This window comes from Oreochromis niloticus, linkage group LG11 (genome assembly GCF_001858045.2).
Source record: "Oreochromis niloticus isolate F11D_XX linkage group LG11, O_niloticus_UMD_NMBU, whole genome shotgun sequence".
Classification (NCBI taxonomy): domain Eukaryota; kingdom Metazoa; phylum Chordata; class Actinopteri; order Cichliformes; family Cichlidae; genus Oreochromis; species Oreochromis niloticus.
Window position 1 is genome coordinate 38,038,448 of NC_031976.2, and position 14,442 is coordinate 38,052,889.

The following is a 14,442-nucleotide window of genomic DNA, read 5'->3' on the forward strand; positions in this document are numbered from 1 at the left end:
ATTGCTGAATTCTTTGGGAGTCGTGAGTTTGGTTGCAGCTTCAAATGGCTGCTTTTCAACAAGCCTTGAGTTTGGACATTTTTTCCCTACTTCAGATATGGAAGAGTTTGCAGAAACAGAGTCATAGGGACTGCGATCAGTAAGGAGCAGGGCCGCTCCTCTTCAGAGGCTGCTGGGAGCGTCTGTGTAGCCTGCTGTCCTTTGGAGGTGTCGCCCTCTGAAGCCCTGAAAGCAGCGAACTCACCAAACTGGAGACGTCTTCGGGAAGATCTCCGTGCAGTGGCTTCAGTTCATTAAACACCTGAAACACGCTCAGAGCTACAAACTCAGGTCTATGGGGGGTTTACCCACCTCTAAACAACCAACACCAGCACCGCTGACCAGCAGAGAGCGAGCACCAAACACTATTCATGTTCAGGGTTCGATTATTCTGCATTCATTCATTTCACAGGCAGAAAAACCATTTACAGCACCCGTCTGTCTGAAACTCGTCCGTCCTTACAGAGGAACTAAAGAGGAGCAACCAGCTGCTGCCCACTGGTTAACTCATCAGCAGCAGGTGTGAGCACCTGTGTAAAAGCAGAAGTGTTGCAGCACTCAGGTGTGCTAACAGGATGCCACAATCTTCCCAGGAGTGAACATCCCACCACATTCATCCTGAAACCCCCCCCCACAGATCTCTGACTCTACAGGCCTCATTTAGAAGGTTAAAGGTCACAACAGCCAGCTGAGGTTTGTAACGCTGCAGCAGACTTCAGCAACAGACGAGAGTAAAGTGCACAGCAGCAAACGGCTCACTGTGAGCGCGGTGAAGGAGGGATGACGATCCGAGTGGACCGTGAACTCCTCTGTATATCAGAGTATTCCAGAGCCAGAGTGAGGCCGTGTGTCCTGCAGCTGAAGCTCGGACCAATCGGCAGGACGGTGATCCGAGCACAGACTTCAATGAGCTGAAGCAACGCTGTGAAGAAGAGCGGACCCAAACTCCACAGAGATCTGATAAAGGCTGATAAAGTCACACAGGAAAGCGTCACTGCTGAGGGAGGCTCTACGAGCTGCTGAATCATGGGGTGGACTCCGTTTGCCTCACACTGCAGAGGGTCCAGTGAGATCCTCCTTCTTCACATGACTGTATGAGTTCAGAGAGAGCTCGGTCATGTCCTCGGGTTAAACTCCTGGATCTGCTCCAGACCTGCAGGTTTCTACCCGACGAATGACCAAGCAGCTCTGACACGATTCACCTGTCAGCGAGGTCAAGCCAATAATGATGGAGATCATGAAATCAGAGGGTGAAACCATCAAACCTGAGGATATTTTCTGTTTTATCACGCTTTCATAATCCCTGGAGGCCAAAATCTTTACAGAAGACCTAAACAATCAGCCCTGATCCACAGTGCCCGACTAAATCCATCTGAGCTACACAGAACCAGCACAGAACCAGGACCGTTCTCAGGACCAACTCGACCCCACAAGGAAACTAAACAGCCCCTCATAATGATAAGAAGCTGCAGCTGCTGGTCCTGGACCTGCTCGGTGCAGCACCTGCTGCAGCTTCTGGTCTGAGTGACTCTCCAGAACCAAACCAGGACCATCAGCAAGAGCTGCAGTTCAACAGAGAGGGGAAGAAGCCTGTCTGACCTGCAGCAGCGTCCAGAGCAACTCACACCTTCCAGACAGGAAGAACAGAGCAACTGAACTTTCAGAATAAGAGTGTGGGAGTGTAAAGATACCTGCACAGCCTCCCACGTTCATAAACAGTGAGCTGAGCCGTTTCTCATTCACTCGTGTATGAAATAAACACGTTTATGAAGGATGTGACTGGATGTCAGCCTGAAGCATTTGTGTTTCTGTTCAGCCGTCGGGCCCACGGCTCTTTGGTTTGAGTCCAGGAGAAGGTGTGGTCTACTCTGGTCCATAAGTAAGTCCCACCACTCAGCAGCCACCTTCAGGCATTTCCTGAACTACCTTTAATTTTGTGCTCTATGTGTAGAATCACTATCACATCTAAGGTGAAACTAAAATAAATAAAAGGTTTATTTTGAAGCCTTCATTTCAAAATAAAGGTTTGCTGACTTTGACCCAAAATAAGTCTTGAAGGATGAACTTTTACCACTGTGTGATTATTTCAGTGCCACATCTCTCTGTGTGTTCTAATACTGTCCACTTCCTGCTGTGACAAAACAAATTTCCCACGTGTGGGACTAATAAAGGTTATCTTATCTTATCTTAATAAAACTACACAAACGCACCTAAAAACTCCAAACCCCACTGCAGCATCACGGGCTGGACTGAGAGAACAAAAACACCAGCTTCATTTAAGCATAATAACCCACAGCAGGGAGACCAGGATCAGTGAAGTCACAGCTTCAGAAACACACACCTTTAAACTTGTAATAATTCGTCAGAAATGACCTCAAACATCAAAAATAAACTGACAGCCAGACTCCCACATTTTCCCAGGGCAGTAAACACACCAGCAGAGACCACCTGCCTTCACACTCCGACCCTCTCACCTGCTTCACACCTGAGGGTGTGTTTCAGATCACAGTGACACCCACACATCACCAATGACAGGGTGACATTAACACATCCGAACCAATCGCCCACCCTGACATTAAAGAGGCGCCGCCAGGCCAGAGTCCGTGTAAGGCATGCACGATTTAAGGTAAACTTTCCCGGACAGGGTGGACAAAGATAAAATCACCACGTCAGATCTGTAAAACGCACACATTTGTTCCACAAGTCAAAGCGGTACGAAACAAATCAAAAATAAAATCAGACTATTTTCCTTAAGAGACACAAAACATGAGTAATGGAAGCTTCCTCTACCTGCCGTGAAACCAAAGCCTGTCAATGGCTGACATTAACGCCGAAGTTGCCAAAGGGACAAAATAAACACCCCGAATTAATTAAGTCGTAGGTGTTGGATGTGTGTGTGACGTGAGGTGACGTCGCGTTAAAATGTCCGGTTTTTGGCCGGAGTTCTGCGGGGCGCTGCGGGGCTGACAGCGACGTTCACGTAACATAGTAAACAAGACAAGGTAGCCGCGTTAGCTTCGAGCGCTAACTGCGCTAACGATGTATCGGAAATGAAGAGCAGCGCGTCCCGGAGAGCACAAACACTCAACAAAACCCACACACTGCGTCCCCACGAGGTGATCGCCGCTAAAACTGCGCAAAATCTCAGTAAAGCGCCGCGCAGAGACACCGCACAGCGCTCTCCCGGAGCCCGACGAGTCCGGGCAAGGCCTCGCTTCCTCCAGCAGCTCTCCTCCTCCTGCCGCCGCCTCTCACTCACCCTGGTCGAAGTGATGTCCATCATGACCTCCTGGAAGGCGGCCGTCTCCTCGGCCTGCCGCTGGGTGTGCAGTGCTATCTTCTCGCTGAACTTTCGCGGGTTGGACGCCCCGGAGCCGGCGCCCGAGGCGGGTCCGGGTCCACAGCCGCCTGAGCCCGTCGCAGACATCTTCACCGAGCGGACGGGACGAGCTGACGTAGTGGAACGATTTCAGAGAGGGGCGGGGTGAAGAGGGATCACTCCGCCGCTTTTTCTGAGCACCAAAACCAGCAGCGAGTCTGCGCCGAAAGCCCGCAGCGGGACCAACCGAAACCCGGCCGAAAACACCCCGCCGGAGGACCGGGTTCACAGCCCGCTGGAGGACCGGGACCGGGTTCACAGCCCGGAGCTGACGAGGCAACAGCTCTGTTGTTGGTTTTTCTTTTAATTATTTTTTCAATCCTGAACAAACAAAACAGCGTGTTCAGTCCTTTTGTGTTCATCTTGCTAATAATTAAAAATATTTACAAAAGTAATTTAATTGATTTAAATAATGGAACGTATTTCTGTTCTCTTAATCATTCATTCATTTCATTTTTAATTCAAAGTTGAATTAAAAAGTCTGTGTGGGGGGGGTGTCCTATGGTAACAGCTACTTAAGTGAGGTCACGTGGACGTAGTTCAGCGTTTCTTCGTGGGAAGTGAGACCTCTGACTCACAGACCAGCTAAGATGGCTCGGCTGAGGTGTGTTGGCGCCCACTGCCGGCAGAGTTCAGCCGCTGCAGGCTGAACAGCTCCTGCTCCTCAATTTCCCCCAGCTGCAGAAATTAGAGGTCAAAGGTCAAGGTGGGGATCCTCTTCTTCCTTACTGTGTGAATATGAGATTAATCCGAGTCTGTGGACGACAGAATGCAGAAGAAGAAATCTTCAGACCACCTGTAGTTCAGCCGCGTCACCTCGTTTTTGAGTCTTCACTGTGATTTAGGGTCAAAGTTCCTGTTTTATTTCTGATGTAACGATGAGGTCAGCTGATCACTTTGGCCTTTTCATTGTTTGCTAATAAAGTTTTGTTGTAAACACGCTCTGTGACTGCTGCTGTCACCTGTGTCAGGGCTCGTTCGCCACCTTCGTGCGCGTCCTTAAATTCAGCTCCTGTCACGTTTGTGGTGATTGTGTTCAGCTGCGAACGCTCTGCTACTGTCCTCTCAGGTGCACTGATGAGGTCACACAGGTGTCACTGTGTTGCTGAACTGTTGTGCGCTCACACTGTGTCATCACTCCCGTATGTGTTTTTGGCTCACCAGTGAAACTGTGACATGAACGAGGTGATCACACACACACACACACACACACACACCGTGTCAGCGTCTGCGGTGGGAAAGCTGAAAGCTGACCGACCGCAGGTGGCTCGGACTGAAGTGAAAGAGGAACGCTCAGCGGCGCTCCGGCTGCTTCCCGTTCTGATTCTTCACCTGAACAAGGACACGCATCACATCCTGACATCAGCGAGGTCATCACTGAAGAGCAGCTGCCAAGAAACCGGCCTATAACCACGGCAACCACAGGTTACTAGGGAAAAATGAACCGGCTGTCAGCGACCCAGAAACCTGCAGCGACCACTCAGAGTTGACGTTTACCGCAGGGGTCGCCGTTCGGTCTGTAGGCCCGTGCCACCGGGTCGTCGCCACGGTGGTTTGTTTTTCGCTACGCTCCAAGGTCACGTGGTACAAACTTGTTTTCAGGGCAGTTCTCATTTAGCTTTAAAAACACAGAACACTTGTTTCCTGTTTCACAGGAACACAGACTGTATGTAAAAGATGGACCTAGCACAGTGACCGCCGCCATGTTGGTTTTCTGCCTGCAGTTTACATAAAAACACTTTTTTGTTTGTTCCTCAGATAAAATGAGAATAAAAACGTTTTCCGTCGGCTCGAGCGCCCGATGTGTTTGGATACGATGGACGGTCGGCGGCTAAAGCTGAGGACAAAAATCCATCATGATGCGTCATCGCTGCTCAGACTGTTTTCACGCGTGGCGAGGTGGTCATGTGACTGTCGAGCTGTCGGACTTCGTCCTGGATCAGTGCTGCTGATCCACTGATAAGTAATCACAGTTTATCTTTGCCGAGTAATCAGATTACAGGAGCTGAGAAAGCGTCACGCAGCAGAGGTTTGACTTAACGTCTCTGAAAATACTCGAGTCTTATTGTAATCGACTACTTTTACTTCAGTACAGACGTGCGTGTCTGTCCGCAGCAGCTTTATGTTTCTGCATTTCTGCTTCCTGTCGCTTCGTTTGACGAGCTGCTCGGTGCTGCGGCCATCTGTCCCGTGCGGCTGCAGGACGCCGCCTCATGAAATAAACATTCAAACACGCGTGTTTATTTTCTGTATAATTTGATACAAACTTGATTACAGTAAATTTACATGTTTAAAAATACTTTAATTACAAAAAATAAGTGTTTGAATCCTGCTGTCAGTTAAAATAGAGCTCTCCACTAAAAATATACTCTCCTCCGGCTCGGCGGCTCCAAACGTTCCAGTCAGATTTCTGAAGGTTTTCCAGACGTCGGCTCAGAAATCCTCGTTTAGCAACACGTTAGTCCTAAAAACTGAAATCAGCCACAGCTCTGGGTCGCTCCTCTGAGGCGAGCACATCAGAGGTTTGTGGTTGGTGGATCACTTCAGGCTTTCCTCGGGATTTTGTTCACGAGGAGGTCGGAGTATTGGTCATGTGATCGGGGTCTTTGCTCCGTTGGTCGCTTCTTCGATGCAACTAAACAGCCAAAGCGTCTCCACGTGGAACCTCCAATAAAAGCTGCCAAACAGGAAGTTCGGACGGGTCGACGACCTGCCGTCACGCTCCGTCAGCCATCAAATATGGCCGCTGTCCCGCTGCACCCCGAACTCTGAGATCGCGCCGCAGCAGGCCAGTCTGCTTCCCATGATGCACTTCTTCACTCCCTGGGGGTTCGATCGCCTGCTGCGGCTCCTTAGCTTCATCCCGCCTCCCTGAGCCTGCCAGAAGTTTCTTCCTGTTAAAAGGGAGTTCTCGCTCCCCGCTGTCACCAGGTGCGGCTCACGGGGGTTTGTCTGATTGGTGGGTTTCCGTCAAACCCTGCAGGTGGTCGGAGGAGACCTCGAAGGAGGACACGAGCCAAACTTTAACGGATCAGGTTTGTGGGGCTGTTCTGCTCCTCCCCCTGGCGCTCTCGCGTCGTCGTTGGTTTAAGTCTTCCTCTCTCAATAACGTCAAAGAAATTAAAAACGTGTTCCTAATGAAGCTCTGAACCATGTGACGCATCTGAAGTCGCACACGGAGCTCGCCCTCTCGCCATCTGCGTCTACAGTTTGATGAAGAGCACGGCGGTCACTACGGCAAAGCCCACCAGTAGCACAGCCACCTTGGCGATGCGGTTCCTGCCAGCGGCAAGCTCGTGCGGCAGGATCTCCATGAAGGTGATGTAGATGAAGGTTCCCGCCGCCAGCCCCTCCAGTGTGCAGCGGGCCAGCTGGTGCCCCGGCGATGTCTTGGTCTCGCTGAGGCCAATGCCCAGGCCAACGCCCAGCGGCGACATGACGGCGAACAGCAGGAGGCAACCGACCACCACAGAGCGGCGCAGCCGGGCCTGAGACAGCTTCACCGTCAGGCTGAAAGAGATGATGCTCTTGTGGATCATCAGGGCGAGGCAGATCTCCAGCACCTCCTGCCCCTTCTCCAGCAGCCCCACCGCCAGCCCCTCGAACACCGAGTGCAGCGACAGCGAGAAGACCAGAATGAAGGCGCGCAGGGCGGACTGAGATCCAAAGTCCACGTGGAAGTGACCGTCCGAGTCCGCCGAGTCCTGGCGGCGGCGGTGATCGTTGGATTGGATGCTGGAGTCCACCAGCAGAGAGCGCCGCTCCTCCGGGGACGGCGACGTCTGGTCCTTGAAGGCCAGGATGATCTGCTCCAGGACCAGGACCAGGAAGAAGCCCATGGCCACGATGAACTCGGGCAGGGGGAACTGCAGCTGAGGGAGGAAGAGGAGGAGAAGAAGAAGAGTCAGCTTGAGATACCTGTGTCTGGATTTACCTCCAGGTCCAAAACTAAGAAATGTTCAGAAATCTGAATGTCCGAATAAATCATCGGAAAAACATCAATATTTAATAAAACGTTAAAAGTAGAAACTCCAGAAGATTCTCATCGTCATAGAGACATGATCAATAACACGTGACGTACATAATCGGAGCTGCAGCTACAACCAGATTACATCCCTGGAAGTACCTGGGACAATTTCGTGGCCTTTGCATTTTTTAATTTCAAGCCATTTTCACTGTAATTTTTGTTTTTAAATTTTATTTTAAAATTTCAGTCTGAGTTCCTTAAATGAGCTTAAATGGCTGAGCTACAGACACATTCTCTCGAACCTCGTGGTCGATTTCTGCCCCATTGAAAACCATTATAAACGCTATTTTTCATTGCACGATTATTATAACTTAAGTTAATGCAGTCCTCTAAGTCTGCTTTAAAAAGTGAAAAAAAAGTGGTGTTGTGTGTCACTATAAATGTTGGATACTGGTATGTGTGCTTTTTTTAAAAAATATAAAGGTCTTTATGCCTAAAAAAAGGAAAAAAAAAGACACAAACACACTTTTTTTTCAAAAGTATTTCACAGTATTTTCTCTCAGACGGCCACACTGCAATGCAAACAAAGTAAATATAAAAGCAAGGACCAAAACCAAATTAGATTTTATTTTTCCCTTCAAGCTCATTTTTTAAACACGGCTGCAGTTGAATGAACCCCGCCCCGGAAGTAGTCATTGACGGAAAGCAACACAGCCACAGAGCGCTTGGAACGGAGAACGGAGCGGCGCACCATCTGCAACTGTCACGGATCGGGTAGCGAAGAGGACATGGACGGGAACAGTCACAGGAGGATTTCAAAAATCTGACGGACAATGGCGAGGCTCCGCAACGTCCTATCAGCCCACAGGTTTGATCTCGGTTTGTGCCAAAGCGCGCACTCCCGAACAGAACACGTCGCTCCCGCTGTCGGGAGTACCCACAAAGTGCGGTTTTCATTTTGTGAATAAGTGAAAAATTAGTATGGTTACATTACCATTCAGTTTGAGGGTTACAACAGAAAATTATATTTTAGGTCTAAGATGGCGCGGTCACGTCCAGACGCCTTCCTGACCGCTCGCTCAGACTATGCGCCTTTTTAGTTGTTTACTTATTTTGTGCTCTGTTTTACATCCCTAAATCCTCCAGTTTTATAGTCTACGACAGCAGATCACTTCTAAGCATCGGTGATAAGGTTGCACATGTAATCTTGGACACTTTTAAACCCGACCTGTCCTGGCCGCCTGTGATACTACGAGGCGCAGCCGAGGCCGGGTGAGCGGCCAGAACAAAGAAGCGCCGGGGAAACGCGCTGGCGTTCGGAACTTTTTTGATACATTTCACTGCGTGTTGTACTTGTATAACTATGCATGTGACAAAAAAAATAATCTTCAATTTTATTGTTCACACGTGCTATGTGACCTGTCGTGCCAAATTAGACAGAACATGTTCCACTGCGTTGGGATTATGCACGAAGTAGTGTCGTGGTTTTGTGAGAAAGAAAAAGAGTGAAAAATTAGTATCATTACATTCAGTTTAAGGGCTACAACAGAAAATTATATATTTGTTTTCACGTGGTATCGGACGTGTAGTGCTGGGGACACTGACACCGGGACCCAAACACCGTCCCACCGCTGGAGCTGCGCCGGGCACCGGAAATCACAACTTTCCCTGATTTCCAGCAACATAAATGTTCATGTTCATCCTTCTAATATAAATGTTTTTCTGGTTCAAAGTGAACCTGTATTGTTATTTAGACAATTTTTTATTTTATTTTAGAACACAACAATAATAAGCATTTAGTGTAAGCAAAAAGTGAAAAACATGATAAAGCTCTATATTACATTTAGTGTGCTTCTGCAAAAAAATAGTAATTGATCAAAATGAATGTTGGTGCCAATCTCTGACCCATCTAAAGGCCTAATTATTAAGTTTTTTGTGTTTTTCGGCTAAAAAAACAGTGCACTCATGTGACGAAACTGGGATTTAAAGGGTTAAAACAATGAAAATATAATTAAAACTCAATATGAATATTTTAGGCAGAAGTAGTTTTAAAAGACTGACTCATTTAAAGTGGAAAAAAATATTAATATATAACATTTTTAGAGCACTTTTGGGGCGGGAACATTTTTGGTCCTGAGGACCACGAAAGGATGGATTTTTGAGGTTCTCCCAATTAAATCTCCAAATATGATTTTAAATGTCAGATTTAAATATGACATTAAACCATAAAAATTCATAAAAATGTCCAAATTTGTATATTTTTTTAAATCCTCCAAGTTTAGATAAAGAGGAAATAAACCAGCTGCTGCTTCAAAATAAAAGCATTTCAACGCTGACAAACTGAATTTCCAGCAACGAGCTCTACGGAGGCCCGACACAACCAAATCTATAAATAAACTTGATTCAACAATTGTGAGAAATAATATTAAATATTTATTATTTATTTAAAAGTCCTTATTTTTGTGTTTATTGCAGTATTACTTTTTTTCCAGAGGGTTTTCCTGTGGACGTGCTGATGGAAGTTTGTGGTGTAGTAAACTGGTTGTGGTGGGAAAACAAAGACACTCGTTAACATCTGCGTGGCCGCTGACTGCAGGCTGGGTGCAGCCGGCCTGAACAGCTGGAGTGTCGGAGCTTGTCAGTGTGACTCACACAGGCGCTCCTCGTCCACAGGCCTCGTTTATAAAGCGCTTTACGAACACCAACATTACGACTCACAGACGGATTTGTCTGTTCGAGTGCAGCGAGTCAAACAGTCACTTCCTGCCACAGACAGACGGTGAAGTGAACAGTTTATCCTCGCTCTAACATCAGCTCATTGTTGCAGCACTAAAGTGTTTCCTCAGAGTTATCGATCCTGTCACCAGTTAGCGAACATACACTTATGCAAGCCTGTCAGCCGCAACCAACCAACCACATGACGTCACATTGATGCTGACACAAGATGGCGCTAAATCTGTGTCAGTGTCTGAGAGCAGGATCAGTGGGGTTAGTCTGCTCAGACGTTAAAGCATCTCTGAGCGTGATGGCGAGGCTTTACCTGCCGTTTCTCTTCAGGCCTCTTCAGGCGTGTGCGCTCTCCTACCTTAATCCCGGCGCTGCTGAAGGCCTCATTGATGCTCTGCAGGTAGTCTGGCAGCAGGTCCAGCAGACAGGTGGCAAAGAACACGCCTCCAGCAAAACAGCTGATCAAGCTCAGCAGCAGGCGCCGGATATCTGCAACACGGAGAACACGGGTCAACCACACTGATCAGTCACACGGATCAATCACACTGCTGCAGAGTCATAGGTTGAAACTGAAAGCAAACAGAAACTCAGATTCCTGAAAGGCGCCGTGTAACGCCCCTGCAGAGCGGCGCTCATGGATTCATGTTCTCGTGCTGCAGCTGATCGAGTGACTGCACAGAGATCACACGAGGTCACATCTAATCAGCTGGTCAGGAGAAAACAGGAAGTCGAGCTGTCAGATAAAAACATTGGAGACTAATGCTGGAGCTCCGAGCATGACTTCGGGCTCAGCGGGATCCAAACCTAAAGCCGTTATCCTGCGTCTCCCCACTTCCTCTCATCTATTTCCCATGTACTGCCAGAGCACGTCAAGCCCCACCCACCTGCCTTTAAGAGGCATGGCCAATCGGAAAATCGTTGGCTAAAAGTGGGAGGAGCGTGTTTCTGACCTGCAGGACTCCGTGTGAGAAAAAGAAGAATTGTCCATGCAAAGCCGGTCTGAGCACGAGCAGAAGAGCACGGCTGATTTCAGCCACCCAGTCCAAATATTTTCTCTCTGATATTCTGAACTCCTCTCAGAGAAACCGATGCTGGAAACGTTTATCTGCTCAGCCAAATGGCGACTAAAATGATGAAAACCCTGCCAATCACAGGCTCGCACGCCCTGTCGGTAGATGTCCCCAGTCTACCTGGCTGCATGCTGAAGCGCCCCGCCCCTCGGACGATGCAGAGTGGGGCAAATCCGAACAGCACCGTGACAGACAGCAGGACCACCAGCGCTCCCAGTTTGATCTCCAGGACGGGGACATCAGCCGGGTTCACCTTCAGCGCCGCCGTTTCCTTTGCCAAAGACACAAGGACGGAGGAGGACGCTCCGCCTGCGACAGTCATCTCAGCTCTCTGGGCCGGACCCCGACCCTGGACTCGCTCTGAGGACAAGAGTCTGTCAGACGGAGGAAGAACAACACAGTGAGACACACGTTTCATTTGAATTATGATTTCATGCAGGTACGGGCGGACTGCGGCGCTCCACCTGGATCACACCTGTGGACGCTGCACACCTGTGAGTCTGCAGAGACTAACGCATTACGTACTCCTAACAGCTGACGATGAAAGCTGACGTATACGTTGTTCACAGGCTCCTCTGAGCCAGACACACACACACACACACACACACAATCAATCAGCATGAGGACGGTGCTGTTAAAGTTTAACCCTCGCCTGCGGGTCGCTCGGTGAGGTCACAGCTTCGCAGCCCTCCTGTGGGTGGGTGTGTGTGTGTGGGTCAGGGCGTGGGCGGGGTGATGAACTTCCTGTGTGGTGCTCAGCTCATGCAGTAAACAGAGATGTTTGTGATGTGCAGAGCGCCATGAGTCATGTGACCCCAGGAATCGATAGGAGCAGATAAGCAAACAGAGGCAGCAGCGCGCTGACAGGAAGTGCGGTGAAGAAGGCGGAGAAACTGAAAGTGGCAGCAGGTGTGAGTGACTCAGACGGAGGGGCGGGTCTGATCTGATTTGGGGGGGATTTCCACGTTATTTCAGGAAGTGTCTGAAACCGGAGTGGGCGGTCCTCCTGCAGTTCCTCTGCTGTGCCGCAGGGGCAGCAGCGAGTCAGCCACAAACAAACATGTTTACAGGCTGAGGCAGACTCCGGGCTCTGCACAGGTGAGCGTGCTCGGATTACACCTGATCACCTGACCCCTGCTCACCCCAGCACTGGGGTCATCGGTCAGATGGGTTTGTATCGTACTGCTGGCGAGTCGAATAACCGAACACTAAGCACGTGCGCAGATTTACCACAACTGTAACATCTGCTCCGTAACAAAGGTGTGCAACGACTCTTCCTCGCGCAACTAATCAGACGTTAAAGGGGTTTTAGTTAGTGCGCACGCGCAGTCTGTGAGTCATGGAGGCGTAACCGTGGTAACCATCGTGTGTTTCCCGCTGATGATCCCGAGGTAACAGAATATTTTTACTCTGAGCGGCTCACGGTCCCGCGCACGGACTCCGCTCAGGTCTCCGCCCAGCCTTACCTGTTCAGCCGCGGGCTCGCGCTCAGGTGAGGCTCTCGGTATCAGAGCTGATCGGCGGTGTGAGCTTCTCTCGGTGCTCCTCTCCGGGAAGTGGTGACTCAGTTCCCATCAGCTGATCCCGCCTCGTGAGGGAGCTGCTGTGAAGCGCTCCACAACAAAACCCCGCATTTCCTCTTTACAAAATAAAAGCCCGTCGGTGTTTGGTGTCCGGTTCGGTCATGGGTCCAGCAGGAGGAGACCCCGGACCATCAAACGCTTCCTGTCCCTCATGTCTGTGACGTCATAATGCTAAAGTTTTCATTTATGTGGAAAAATAACAGATTTTCTTTATGTTTACCCTCGATGATCAGTCATTAGTAACAGTCTTGGTGTGTACTCAGTCATCCAGGTAAGTAAAGTAGGTTTCCGTCCACATGAACAGAATCAGCTTTTTAAGAGCCACGTCTTACGTTTTTAATCATTGATCTGTAATATGTATGGATCTGTGCGTGGGTTCGTTTAGCGCCGCAGCACAGGTGCTCTGTCACACCTGATCCTATTGATCCAAACGTCTGACCGGTGATTGGTGGGAGAGCAGAGCCTGCCTCTCCTCTGAGGTCAGCGTTCGTCTTCAGCTTTATTTTCCTGATGCGCTTTAATCTATTCAATTAATAAATTATTGTTTTAAAAAAAGTTGGTGCGTTTTTATTTCGCTGCAGTGAAAACTGTCAGAAGCTCATCTTTATTTTTATTTTTAGTTCTCAGCCTACACAAAGGCATTTACTGATTCTTTTCTCAAAAACTAAACTTGAGGCTTTTATTTTGAAGGCCGCATTGCCCTGTCGTTTCCTGACTTCACTCTGCTGGAGCGGGAGGCGGATCTTTCCAGCTGTTGACTTTGTAGCTTAACAGGAATCCCGAAGAGTCCGTGTTAGTGTCACTTTCCATCACTCATTAATCACAGAAGGTCAGAGGTCAAACGCCCCTGCCTGGAAGTCTGTTAGTGACTGTGTGCGTGACACTGTGAAAGCTTCAGAGGTACATAAATTACATGACGCTGCATCAGCGCTCTGGCAGCAGTAAAACGTCTGATGAGCTGTTTGTGGTTTGAGCAGCTGTGAAAACTTCGGGATCAAAGGTCACAGTAAGCACAAACTGAAGTCCCTGTCCTTTGGAAGCAACGCCTCATGATCCAAAATCATCATGGAGACACAGATACCATGGAAACCACACCACAAAAATTCAAAATGACTAAAAGTCTGCTTCATTTACATGAAAAAACATAAAAAAAACAAAGCAGATGACCTGAAATTTAGGACCAGTCACAGTAAAAAAAATAAATTATACACAAAAGGTTAGACAGATGCCATGAGAAAATACAGACGTCCAACTATCAACTTCATTTAGATGCAGAAGCACAGAAAGGAGCCTGAAACACTCTGAAATAGCCAAAGACTAAAATGTGACGCACAGCACGAAGTACTAAACCACAGACTGTAAACAAAGATGGACAGAGTTCCTTAAACCTGCATTCTCTCTGTTGTCCAGCAGGGGGCGACTCCTCTGTGATCTCTAATGAGTGGCAGGTGTGGCTGATTACATGATGCTTTGATTTGATTACAGCCCACACTCAAAGTTCACAACCTTTAAAGCTCTCCGATAACTCTGGAGAAATCCAGCACAGCGTCTGAAAGGTTTTTATAATGTGAGAAAGAACAGTGGGATTCGGGGAATCTGAAGGTTTGTAGTTTCCGTCCACTCTGAGCCGTCTTTGGCTCCCTGCAGGAACATCGAGAGTCAATCAACAGACCAACA

The 14,442-nt window shown here is 48.7% G+C and overlaps 2 protein-coding genes across 4 annotated transcripts in view; both read right to left on the minus strand.

Moving 5' to 3' along the window:
* Window positions 1-3,566, minus strand: part of LOC100694646 (CREB-regulated transcription coactivator 2) — a 28,594-nt gene extending 25,028 nt beyond the window's left edge. The window contains exon 1 of one of the 3 annotated variants that reach the window (XM_005462409.4): window positions 3,299-3,566. In XM_005462409.4, coding sequence (XP_005462466.1) covers window positions 3,299-3,466 — 168 coding nt within the window. In that variant the 5' untranslated portion in view covers window positions 3,467-3,566. The remainder of the gene's footprint in view (window positions 1-3,298) is intronic. The other 2 variants (XM_003457594.5, XM_019364401.1) reach the window with 2 other exon arrangements.
* Window positions 3,567-5,757: 2,191 nt separating this feature from the next.
* slc39a3 (solute carrier family 39 member 3) lies at window positions 5,758-12,984 on the minus strand. The gene is made up of 4 exons (XM_003457570.5): window positions 12,649-12,984; window positions 11,303-11,556; window positions 10,471-10,601; window positions 5,758-7,290 (listed from the first exon to the last, which is right to left on the minus strand). The coding sequence occupies exons 2-4, from the start codon at window positions 11,502-11,504 to the stop codon at window positions 6,622-6,624; spliced, it is 1,002 nt and encodes a 333-aa protein (XP_003457618.1). The 5' UTR covers window positions 11,505-11,556; window positions 12,649-12,984; the 3' UTR covers window positions 5,758-6,621.
* Window positions 12,985-14,442: the final 1,458 nt, after the last annotated feature.